The sequence below is a fragment of the Microcebus murinus genome, chromosome 28 (assembly GCF_040939455.1).
Source record: "Microcebus murinus isolate Inina chromosome 28, M.murinus_Inina_mat1.0, whole genome shotgun sequence".
Classification (NCBI taxonomy): Eukaryota; Metazoa; Chordata; class Mammalia; order Primates; family Cheirogaleidae; genus Microcebus; species Microcebus murinus.
Window position 1 is genome coordinate 14700633 of NC_134131.1, and position 11439 is coordinate 14712071.

The 11439-nt window shown below is 46.2% G+C and overlaps 1 protein-coding gene and 1 pseudogene across 1 annotated transcript; both read left to right on the top strand.

Moving 5' to 3' along the window:
* The first annotated feature begins 1633 nt into the window (after window positions 1-1633).
* Window positions 1634-2240, top strand: LOC105869087 (chemokine-like factor pseudogene; annotated as a pseudogene).
* A 2251-nt stretch (window positions 2241-4491) lies between these two features.
* JAGN1 (jagunal vesicle mediated transporter 1) lies at window positions 4492-7705 on the top strand. Its single transcript, XM_012760685.2, has 2 exons — window positions 4492-4818; window positions 6738-7705. Exons 1-2 carry the CDS (start codon window positions 4730-4732, stop codon window positions 7198-7200), a joined length of 552 nt encoding a protein of 183 aa, XP_012616139.1. The 5' UTR covers window positions 4492-4729; the 3' UTR covers window positions 7201-7705.
* The last annotated feature ends 3734 nt before the right edge of the window (window positions 7706-11439 follow it).

Consider the following 11439-nt stretch of genomic DNA (forward strand, 5'->3'; position numbering starts at 1 on the left):
TGTGGACCCGGCACCTTAACTTCCATGAGCCCCAGCGCCTCTCACCCGCGTGACAGGATGGCGATAACTGCTTTCTAGGGTAGCGGTAAGGATTAGTGATAATAAAAGGAAAGGCTTTGCAATATAGACACTCAATAGATGAAAGTGATTATTGGTATTATTAATAATGTATTAGATAATAGCAGAGACTAAGACAAGCTGAAATGTGGAGCAGTTAAGAGTGTAAGATCCTGGCCGTGCGCGGTGGCTCACGCCTTTAATCCTAGCACTTTGGGAGGTTGATGCGGGCGGATTGCTTGAGCTCAGGAGTTTGAGACTGGCCTGAGCAGGAGTGAGACACTCCTCTCTGCAAAAAATAGAAAGAGAAATTAATTGGACAACTAAAAAAATATACAGAAAAAATTAGCCAGGCAAGGTGGCACATGCCTATAGTCCCAGCTACTCCGGAGGCTGAGGCAGGAGGATCACTTGAGCCCAGGAGTGTGAGGTTGCTGTGAGCGAGGCTTATGCCAGGGTACTCTAGCCCAGGCAATAGAGTAAGACTCTGTCTTAAAAAAAAAAAAAGACTGTAAGATCTGGCTGGTCTGAGTGCAGTAGTGCTTGCTACTAATTGATCATAATCAGTTACAGATTTCTTTGTTTCTTTTCCACTCCCAGTGCTTCCCTTGACTATCCTTAACCCTTTGCACTCAGATGTCGAGTGTGACCCGACACGGTTAGCAAAAAATATAGAGATTAAAATTACTATTTGAATGTATCAATAATTTGAAATATAAAAAAATCCAAATAAGTTGTACGAAAAGAAACTCCAGTTTTTTATTCTACTGCCGCGCTTTGTTAAATCTGGGGTATTGGAAAAATTAAATCAAGAGTAGAATAAAGGAATTGAGAAAAAAGCAAGCGAGTGCAAAGGGTTAAAAAAATTAAAAACAAAAAAAGAAAAAAAAGAGTGTAAGATCTATGACCCAGCAATTCTACTTCTATATGCACATATATATGTGTATGTGTATATATATAAATAATATAGAGCTGGGCATGGTGGTGTACCTGGGTAAACCCTTTAATGGCTTCCCAACATCCCTGGGATAAAGTCCTAACTATTTTTTTTTTTTTTTTAGAGATGGGATCTCACTATGTTGACCAGGCTGGAGTACAGTGACATGATCTCACCATAACCTTGAACGCTTGGGCTCAAGTAATCCTCATACTTCAGCCTCCATGTAGCTGAGACGACAGGCATGTGCCACCATACCTGGCTAATTTTTAAAATTCATTTATTTTATTTTATTTTTATATATATATATTTTTGAGACAGAGTCTCACTTTGTTGTCCAGGCTAGAGTGAGTGCCGTGGCGTGAGCCTAGCTCACAGCAACCTCAATCTCCTGGGCTCAAGCGATCCTCCTGCCTCAGCCTCCCCAGTAGCTGGGACTACAGGCATGCGCCACCATGCCCGGCTAATTTTTTATATATATATCAGTTGGCCAATTAATTTCTTTCTATTTATAGTAGAGACAGGGTCTCGCTCTTGCTCAGGCTGGTTTCGAACTCCTGACCTCGAGCAATCTGCCCGCCTTGGCCTCCATTTATTTTATTTTAAATTTATTTATTGGCACGGAGGGCGGGAAGCTGAGCATGGCGGCGGAGGACTGGTGGGGCGGTGCGCTGAGGAGAGGGCTTGCCGGAGAGGCGGACTGTTGCTATGCCGGCGCCATGGACGCCGCACAGCGGAAAGCACATCATCACGCCTTCTGCTTCAGCGTGAAAGGCCACGTGAAGATGCTGCGGCTGGCACTAACTGTGACATCTATGACCTTTTTTATCATTGCACAAGCCCCTGAATCATACATAGTTATCACTGGATTTGAAGTTGCCATCATTTTGTTTTTCATACTTTTATATATACTCAGACTTGATCGATTAATGAAATGGTTATTTTGGCCTTTACTTGATATTATCAACTCAATGGTAACAATAGTATTCCTGATCATCGTATCTGTGTTGGCACTAATACCAGAAACTACAACATTGACAGTTGTTGGAGGGGCATTTGGATTCTTGGCAGCAGTGGTCTGTCTTGCTGACGGGGCCCTTATTTACCGAAAGCTTCTGTTCAATCCAAGTGGTCCTTATCAGAAAAAGTCTATTAGTGAATAAAAGATTGTTTTGGTAATTGTATATTGCTTTTTAGTTTGATACTAAGTATTAAACACATTTCTTTATTCTTCCATAAAAAAAAATTATTTATTTTTGTTTTTTAGAGATGGGATCTCACTATGTTGCCCAGGTTGTTCTGGAACTCCTGGGCTCAAGCAAGCCTCCTGCCTCAGCCTCCCAAAGTGCTGGGATGACAGGAGTGAGGCACCATGCCTGACCAAGGCTTACCTCTTTATTGTGGCCTTCAAATGCTCCGGTCGCTCTGAAGTTTTTCAGTTCTTTAAACAGCCAGTGCTCTCTGGATTCTGGGCCTTCACAGCTTCAGTTCCCTTTGCCTGAAATGCCTTCCCCTCCCTACTACCTCTTTACTCCAGCTAATTCCTACTCAGGCTTTAGGCCTCAGCTCAGATGCTGCCACTCTGGGGAGCCTTCCTAACCCTCAAAGTGGGAGAGAGGTGCCTTCTCTTTGCTCCCTCAGCCTCCTGTACTTTCTCCCCTCATGGCACTCACCGCCCTATTTTGCAGCTTCATGGGTCTAAGGTCTTCCCCCCACTGGGCTGTGATCCCTCAAGAGACAGGGACCATGTCTGTTTCATTCTGTGTCCCCAGGTTATAGTATAGTATAGTGGTGTGTAGTGGATGTTCAGTACGTTTTTTTCAAATAATGTAGCTTTCTTAAAGTTTTATTTTATTTTATTTTATTTTTGAGACAGAGTCTCGCTTTGTTGCCCAGGCTAGAGTGAGTGCCGTGGAATCAGCCTAGCTCACAGCAACCTCAAACTCCTGGGCTCAAGCAATCCTGCTGCCTCAGCCTCCCAAGTAGCTGGGACTACAGGCATGTGCCACCATGCCTGGCTAATTTTTTCTCTATATATTAGTTGGCCAGTTAGTTTCTTTCTATTTATAGTAAAGACAAGGTCTCGCTCTTGCTCAGACTGGTTTCAAACTCCTGACCTCGAGTAATCCGACCGCCTCAGCCTCCCAGAGTGCTAGGATTACAGGTGTGAGACACTGCACATGGCCTAAAGTTTTATTTTTTGAGACAGACTCTCACTCCATTGCCCTGGCTAGAGTGCCAGGGTGTCAGCCTAGCTCACAGCAACCTCAAACTCCTGGGCTGAAGCGATCCTCCTGCCTCAGCCTTCCCATTTCCCTGGGACTACAGGCATGCGCCACCATGCCCGGCTAATTTTTTGTATATATATTTTTAGTTGGTCAATTAATTTCTTTCTATTTTTATTTATTTATTTTGAGACAGAGTCTCACTTTGTTGCCCAGGCTAGAGTGAGTGCTGTGGCGTCAGCCTAGCTCACAGCAACCTCAAACTTTTGGGCTCAAGCAATCCTGCCTCAGCCTCCCGAGCAGCTGGGACTACAGGCATGCACCATCATGCCTGGCTAATTTTATATATATATATATTTTTTTAGTTAGCCAATTAATTTCTTTCTATTTTGAGTAGAGACTGGGTCTCCTGTTGCTCAGGCTGGTTTCCAACTCCCAACCTTCAGCAATCCTGCGGCCTCAGCCTCCCAGAGTGCTAGGATTATAGGCGTGAACCACCGCGCCCAGCCAAAGTTTTATTTTTTTATGGTGGTAAAATGTACCTAACGTCAAATTTACCACCTTAATCCTTTTTAAAAGAGTACAGTTCAGTGCCATTAAGCACATGCTCATGGGATGTGCAAACAGCACCACCTCCTGCCTCTAAGACTGTCTCATCCTCCGAACTGAAACTCTGTGCCCATTAAACAGCAATTCCCCAGTCGCTGCCCAGCCCTGCCAGCCCGTGGTAACCATCGTTCTACTCTTGTCTCTACAGATAACGTAATGTTTTATTTGGAAATAATTGCTTTTTCTTTCATGGCCTTGACATTTTTGAAGAGTGCAGTCCAGCCGTCTTGCAGAATGTTCCTCAGTTTGGGTTTGTCTGTCATTTCTTTTTTTTTTTGTCATTTCTTCATGGTTAAATTCAGGTTTAGTATTCCTGTCAGAGACACGACACGGAAGCGATGCTGTATCCTCAGCGCATCGGGAGACAGAGGGTGCCAGCTTGGCTCATTATAGGCCGGGTTAGCTCTGACCACTTGGTTAAGGGGGTGGCGGCACCAGGTTTCCTCACGGAAAAGTCACCCTTTTCTTTTTGCAATGATGAAGCGATCCCGCGGAGAAAGTTGATAACCTGTGTGAATGATGTGTGTTCCAAAGAGCAGTTTCCCCTTCTGTGAAGTGGAGACAGCGGTGTCTCAGACTCATATTAGAGCTAAAGAAAGCCAGAGAGCCTCCAAGCAGCCATCCCGGCAGACGGAAAAAAAATCCGCCAAACTTGGGGGACCCAGTTCCGGTGCGCTCCGCTCGGCAGGGGCTGGGCGAAGTTGAGAGAGAACCTGTGCGCGTGCGCGCTGGAGGAGCGACCACAGAGTCGGTCCTCCCAAGACCAGAGAAGCCGGAAGTCCTCCGCGGAGAGCCGCGCGGCTGTAGGGTGGCGGTGCGAATGGCATTCCCCTGCGTCTCGGCGCTGTGGTAGCAGCCGCGACTCCCAGTGAGGGGAAATCCGGGGTTCTGGGCGTTTACAATGGCGTCTCGGGCAGGCCCGCGAGCGGCCGGCACCGACGGCAGCGACTTTCAGCACCGGGAGCGCGTCGCCATGCACTACCAGATGAGGTATGGTGGAGCGAGGCGAAGAGCACTGACGGCCTCACGGTCGTTCTCCCCGGCCAGTCCCGCACACCTGGAGAGTCCCCTCCTCCAGCGATGGCGTCGGGCTGTCTCCCATCCTGGGAAGTCCCCGTCGCCCTCGCGAGGGCCACACCTTCATTCATTCCGTGCCCTGAGGGGATCCAGCCCCGCGTGGGTTCTGGAGTCAGATCGGTGCTCTTGGAAACCCGATTTCTCATTGAGCCTCAGTTTCCTCATCTGCAGAGGGAGACAATAACCCGCCTTTTGGGTTTGGGGTAAGAAGAAAGCTTGAGGCCTACCACCTAGTACCATGGTAGCTGTTATATTCTGGGCTGTTCGCGGGGATGTGGAGGGTAAAAGGGAGCCTTTCCCTGGCCAAAACGAATTTTATAAACACTCCGATGTAAGGGATATTTACACATGCGATCATTTGTTCGACAAATAACCTTCTTGAGCTTCTACCCGTCGTGCATTGTGTAAGACGCTGAGGCTCTTAGAGCCAAAAGCAGACCTGGTCTCTTTTCATGTTATACTTTCAATAAAAAGTTTATTAAAAAAAAGAAACAAAAAGCAAAACTGTCACCTGCCTTCATTGAGCTTGAGGTCTAGAGATGACTATTTTTTTTTCTGCGTTTTTCCACATTTTCTGTAGCAAATATTTTAAAAATAAAAATGTAAAAAGATTTTGCTTCCTTAAATCCATTGAACTCTCCCAGAATGTTCTTCAAATCCTTCTCTCTATAATTTTGAAGAATGACAAGCTTTTTGGGCCCTCACTTCATTCTCATCTTTAGGCACCTGCTTAAGAGAGCCTCACAACCCAAGAAGGTGTTTTCATGCCTTCCCGGAGCAGAAACATTGCTCTAGGGGGTATGGAGAGGATACATTTGGGAACTGAGAGAATTAGAAGAGTAAGAGAGATATGTGCTTCCTGTAGATGAAAAATCTAGCTGGAGAAATAGGGGCAGTATGAGCTCCTTTCCCCATTGCCAGTACCTTTCTCCCTCTGGGCTGTACTCCTGTGGTGCAAAATCATCTTTCTAAACACAGTTACTCTCCTGGCTTTAAACTGTCTCTTTCGTAATCTTTGTAACTTCATATCCCACTACTCCCCTTTCCCCACAATGTGTTCTTGCCACACTCAACCATTTGTTTCCTGAAACATAAATGCGTATGCCTTTTTGCCTGCATGCTACTGCCTCTGCATGGAATGCCCATTTTCACTCATCCCTCAGAGCCTAGCTCAGGTATTACTCGCCTCTAGATAACCTTCTCTGACAAGTCCTCCTTCCCGTGGTCCCATATATCTTGGAACATGTATTTACTAGAGCTGTTTTTAGTTCCTTTTCCCTCCCCTCCCCTCCCCTCCCCTCCCCTCCCCTCCCCTCCCCTCCCCTCCCCTCCCCTCCCCTCCCCTCCCCTCCTCTCTTTTCTTCTCTTCTCCTCTTTTTTTTTTTGAGATAGAGTCTCACTTTGTTGCCCAGGCTAGAGTGAGTGCCATGGTGTCAGCCTAGCTCACAGCAACCTCAAACTCCTGGGCTCAAGCAATCCTGCTGCCTCAGACTCCCAAGTAGCTGGGACTACAAGCATGCGCCACCATGCCTGGCTAATTTTTCCATATATATTAGTTGGCCAATTAATTTCTTTCTATTTATAGTAGAGACAGGGTCTCGCTCTTGCTCAGGTTGGTCTCGAACTCCTGACCTTGAGCAATCCGCTCGCCTCAGCCTCCCATAGTTCAGTTCCTTTTCTAATCATTTTTTCCTCCTCTGTTCTTGTGCCTAGCCTCTGGGCTATCTTATTCAAATTTGTATCCTAGTGTGCAATGCAGTTGCTGTGCATATCGTTGGTGGTCAGAAAAATCTGAATGAAAGGTACTTCTCCCTCTCCTCTCTGCTCCACAGCGTGACCCTCAAGTATGAAATCAAGAAGCTGATCTACGTGCATCTGGTCTTATGGCTGCTGCTGGTTGCCAAGATGAGCGTGGGACACCTGAGGCTCCTGTCGCATGATCAGGTGGCCATGCCCTATCAGTGGGAGTACCCGTATCTGCTAAGCATTTTGCCCTCTCTCCTGGGCCTTCTGTCCTTCCCCCGCAACAACATTAGCTACCTGGTGCTTTCCATGATCAGCATGGGGCTCTTTTCCATTGCGCCCCTCATTTATGGCAGCATGGAGATGTTCCCTGCGGCACAGCAGCTCTACCGCCATGGCAAGGCCTACCGCTTCCTTTTTGGATTTTCTGCCGTCTCTGTCATGTACCTGGTGTTGGTGCTGGCAGTCCAAGTGCATGCCTGGCAATTATACTACAGCAAGAAGCTCCTAGACTCTTGGTTCACCAGCACACAGGAGAAGAAGCGTAAATGAAGCTTGCCTGATGATGGACTGCTCTGTGGGGTGAAGCCCAGGCCTCCCTCCCATTGAATGAAGGGACAGGGATAGACGAGCTGTTCCAAAATCTCTTCGGGTGATTTTAGCAGCTGTGATGCTGACCAGGCCAGAGTTCTGGAAAGCCCCTCCTGTTGCCATCTGCTGAGGTAGCAAAACTATATTTAATATATTCCTGGTCGGTTAGAACTGGATGGCCAACTGCTGTGAAACAAACTTCAGTTGGTTGAAATTGAGGCCCTTCGGGGTTTTTCTTTAAGACTGAGCCTCATCCTCGGCTCCTCTTGGTCATTGTCCCCACTTCCATCGGTCACCCCTTAGCCACTGAGACTGAAGGAAACAGGGAATAAATCAAATTCTATTTCAATCTATAGGTCATGGGTCAGCAAACATTTGGAAAGCTGCTCCCCCTGAAGGCTGTGGTCTCTTCTGCAAAGCATTTGAATTCAAAAGAACCTCAATAAAGTTAAGACTGCCGTGTCTACCTTGTGCCTTGTGTTTGGAGCTTGAAAGACTGTAAAAGGTGTGTTGTTTGAGGGGTCTTAGACACTAGGAGATAGGTAGAAGCTGCCTGAGAAACTTGGCAGTGGCCATAAAGAAGTGAACTAGCTGTGGGGAACCTAAGCCACAGTTGCACCCTGCAGCTGACTGGCAAGAACTACTTTGGGCCAGACATTTAATCTCACCATGGTCCATTCTCATCTATCTAGCTTGGATTATGGGCTCTTTTAGTTCGATTTTCATGTTCATTGGTCAATGTTAATGTCAGTTATGTATCTACTACTCTATAATGGTATCCAAAAGAATTTTAAAGTATCTCTGTAGACAGTTTACAATTTAGTCGAAACATGCTATACATGTGAAACAACCAATGAACATAAATCCAATGGTATGGAGTGATAAAAACAGAAGTGGGAGAGGTTATCCATCCTTTCACACCTAAAATTTTGACACAGTATTTATTGCATGAAAGATGTGTGTGTCCCTTTACACTTGACTTTATTGTCTTTGGATGATGCCCAGATCTGTAACTACAGACCTCTGCCCTCTCCAGAGTTGTAATCATTCTTTTGTTCTATAAACCTGTGCATATACTTAGTCACACTTAGTATAGTGTTAGGTACTGGCAGTACTTCTAACTGCAAGATCTCTTCTGTTAGATGTTCTGATTATCATCTCAAAAATCAGTATGTCCCGGCTGGGTGAGGCAGGTCATGCCTGTAATCCCAGCACTTTGGGAGGCTGAGGCAGAAAGATCACTTGTGCCCAGGAGTTTGAGGGTGCAGTGAGCTATGATCCCACCACTGCACAATAGCCTGGGTGAGAGAGCAAGATCCTGTCACTGAAAAAAAAATCAGTATGTCCTAAACTTAACTTTGCTTTTCTGCCTTATACCCATCCCTCTTCCTGCATTCCTTTGTTGAGTATACCAAGAGCACAGCTCTGGATCATCATCCATTCCCTGATCATTAAGTCCCTACCATGTGCTGTTATTTTTGCAGCAACCTAAGTGTCCTAATCTCTTTCTGAGGTTTCCAAGGGGTCCCAACCCACCTGTTCTGCATTATCTCCCAGTTTTCCCTCTCATGCCCTATCTTAGTCAACTCAACCTCTTGTGGATCCCCATATTGGCTCCATTCCCTTTTCTACTTTTACATTCCTTTATCACTTACCCTTTAAGACCCAGTTCATATGGTAATTTTGGAGCTTTCCAGTTCCTGTAATTCAAGTAGCAAGAGTTCTTTCTCTGAATTTTTATTTTACTGCTTTTATTTTATTTTTATTTTTTTTTTATTTTTTGAGACAGAGTCTCGCTTTGTTGTCCAGGTTAGAGTGAGTGCCATGGCATCAGCCTGGCTCACAGCAACCTCAAACTCCTGGGCTCAAGCGATCCTACTGCCTCAGCCTCCCGAGTAGCTGGGACTACAGGCATGCGCCACTGTGCCCGGCTAATTTTTATATATATATATATCAGTTGGCCAATTAATTTCTTTCTATTTATAGCAGAGATGGGGTCTCGCTCTTGCTCAGGCTGGTTTTGAACTTCTGACCTCGAGCAATCCGCCCGGCTCAGCCTCCCAGGGAGCTAGGATTACAAGCATGAGCCACGGCGCCAGGCCTTTATTTTATTTATTTATTTTTGAGACAGAGTCTCGCTTTGTTGCCCAGGCTAGAGTGAGTGCCATGGCGTCAGCCTAGCTCACAGCAACCTCAAACTCCTGGGCTCAAGCAATCCTACTGCTTCAGCCTCCCCAGTAGCTGGGACTACAGGCATGAGCCACCATGCCCAGCTAATTTTTTTCTATATATATTAGTTGGCCCATTAATTTCTTTCTATTTATAGTAGAGACGGGGTCTCGCTGTTGCTCAGACTGGTTTCGAACTCCTGACCTTAAGCAAGCCGCCCGCCTCGGCCTCCCAGAGTGCTAGGATTACAGGCATGAGCCACCGCCTCCGGCCTTACTGCTTTTATTGACAGAATTAATTGCTTTGTATGTCTTTTCCACACCGCTTGCTCAGTACCTAGCACATAGCATGCATTCTAAATTTATTGAATGAAGTAATTTTAATTTTCCCTACTATAAACTAAAGTCAGGATGTATGTCACAGACGATAGAACTAAAGTAGAGATAGAATTTGAAGAGCAGAGAGAGGCAGATGGAAATGTACAGGTAATGGACATGGTAAATCAACACAGACTGCTAACTTTCAAAGAATTGGAATGCAAATAGTAGTTTTAAAATGTTTAAGGCCGGCCACGGTGGCTCATGCCTGTAATTATAGCACTTTGGGAGGCCAACGTGGAAGGATTGCTTGAGGCCAGGAGTTCAAGACCAGCCTGAGCAACAGCAAGACTCCTGTCTACAAAATACAGAAAAATTGGCTGGGTGTGTTGGTCTGTGCCTGTAGTCCCAGCTACTCAGAAGGCTGAGGCAGGAGGATCCATTGAGCCAAGGAGTTTGAGGTTTAAGTGAGCTATGATGAGGCCAGTGTATTGTAGCCAGGGTGACAAAGGGAGAGCCTGTCTCAAAAAAAACCAAAACAAAACAGTTTGGAATTTCTTTGGTTATTGAAATAGTACTTTATGGCCGGGCGCTGTGGCTCACGCCTGTAATATTAGCTCTTGGGAGGCCGAGGCGGGCGGATTGCTCAAGGTCAGGAGTTCAAAACCAGCCTGAGCAAGAGCGAGACCCCGTCTCTACTATAAATAGAAAGAAATTAATTGGCCAACTGATATATATATAAAAAATTAGCCGGGCATGGTGGCGCATGCCTGTAGTCCCAGCTACTTGGGAGGCTGAGGCAGGAGGATCGCTGGAGCCCAGGAGTTTGAGGTTGCTGTGAGCTAGGCTGACGCCACGGCACTCACTCTAGCCTGGACAACAAAGTGAGACTCTGTCTCAAAAAAAAAAAAAAAAAAGAAATAGTACTTTATGGTCATAGAGTACTTTCAAAGACACATTGTGAAAATTACTGTCAACAATTTAAAAAGAACAAAAACCATTTGGTTTATGTTAGTTTCTGCTTGTTGAGTTGTTGGGATTCTGCATTTCTGGGCTTTTCGTATAATTTTTCCCTGCCTCGTGGTTGTAGTTCCTTCCTTCCTTCCCTCCCTCCTTCCCTCCCTCCTTTCCTTCCTTCCTTCTTTCCTTCCTTCCTTCCTTCCTTCCTTCCTTCCTTCCTTCCTTCCTTCCTTCCTTCCTTCCTCCCTCCCTCCCTCCCTCCCTCCCTCCCTCCCTCCCTCCCTCCCTCCCTTTCTTCCTTCCTTTCTTTTTCTTTTTTTTTTTTTGAGGCAGAATCTCACTCTGTTGCCCGGGCTAGGGTGCCATGGTGTGCCATGGTGTGATTCTAGCTCACAGCAACTTCAATCTTCTGGGCTCAAGCAATCCTTCTGCCTCAGCCTCCCGAGTAGCTGGGATTACAGGCATGTGCCACCATGCCTGGCTAAATTTTTTCTCTGTATTTTTAGTTTGCCAATTAATTTGTTTCTATTTTTAGTAGAGACGGGGTCTTGCTCTTGCTCAGGCTGGTTTCGAACTCCTGATCTTGAGTGATCCTCCCGCCTCGGCCTCCCAGAGTGATTACAGGTTTGAGCCACCCACCCGGCTGTGGTTGTAGTATCCCCTAAAGCAGATGAAGCAGTGAGAGGGAAGACCACAGGAAGACAGAAGAATTGAGTTGCAGTTGTGAGGGCATCGCAGAAGTGGAGCTCCCTGG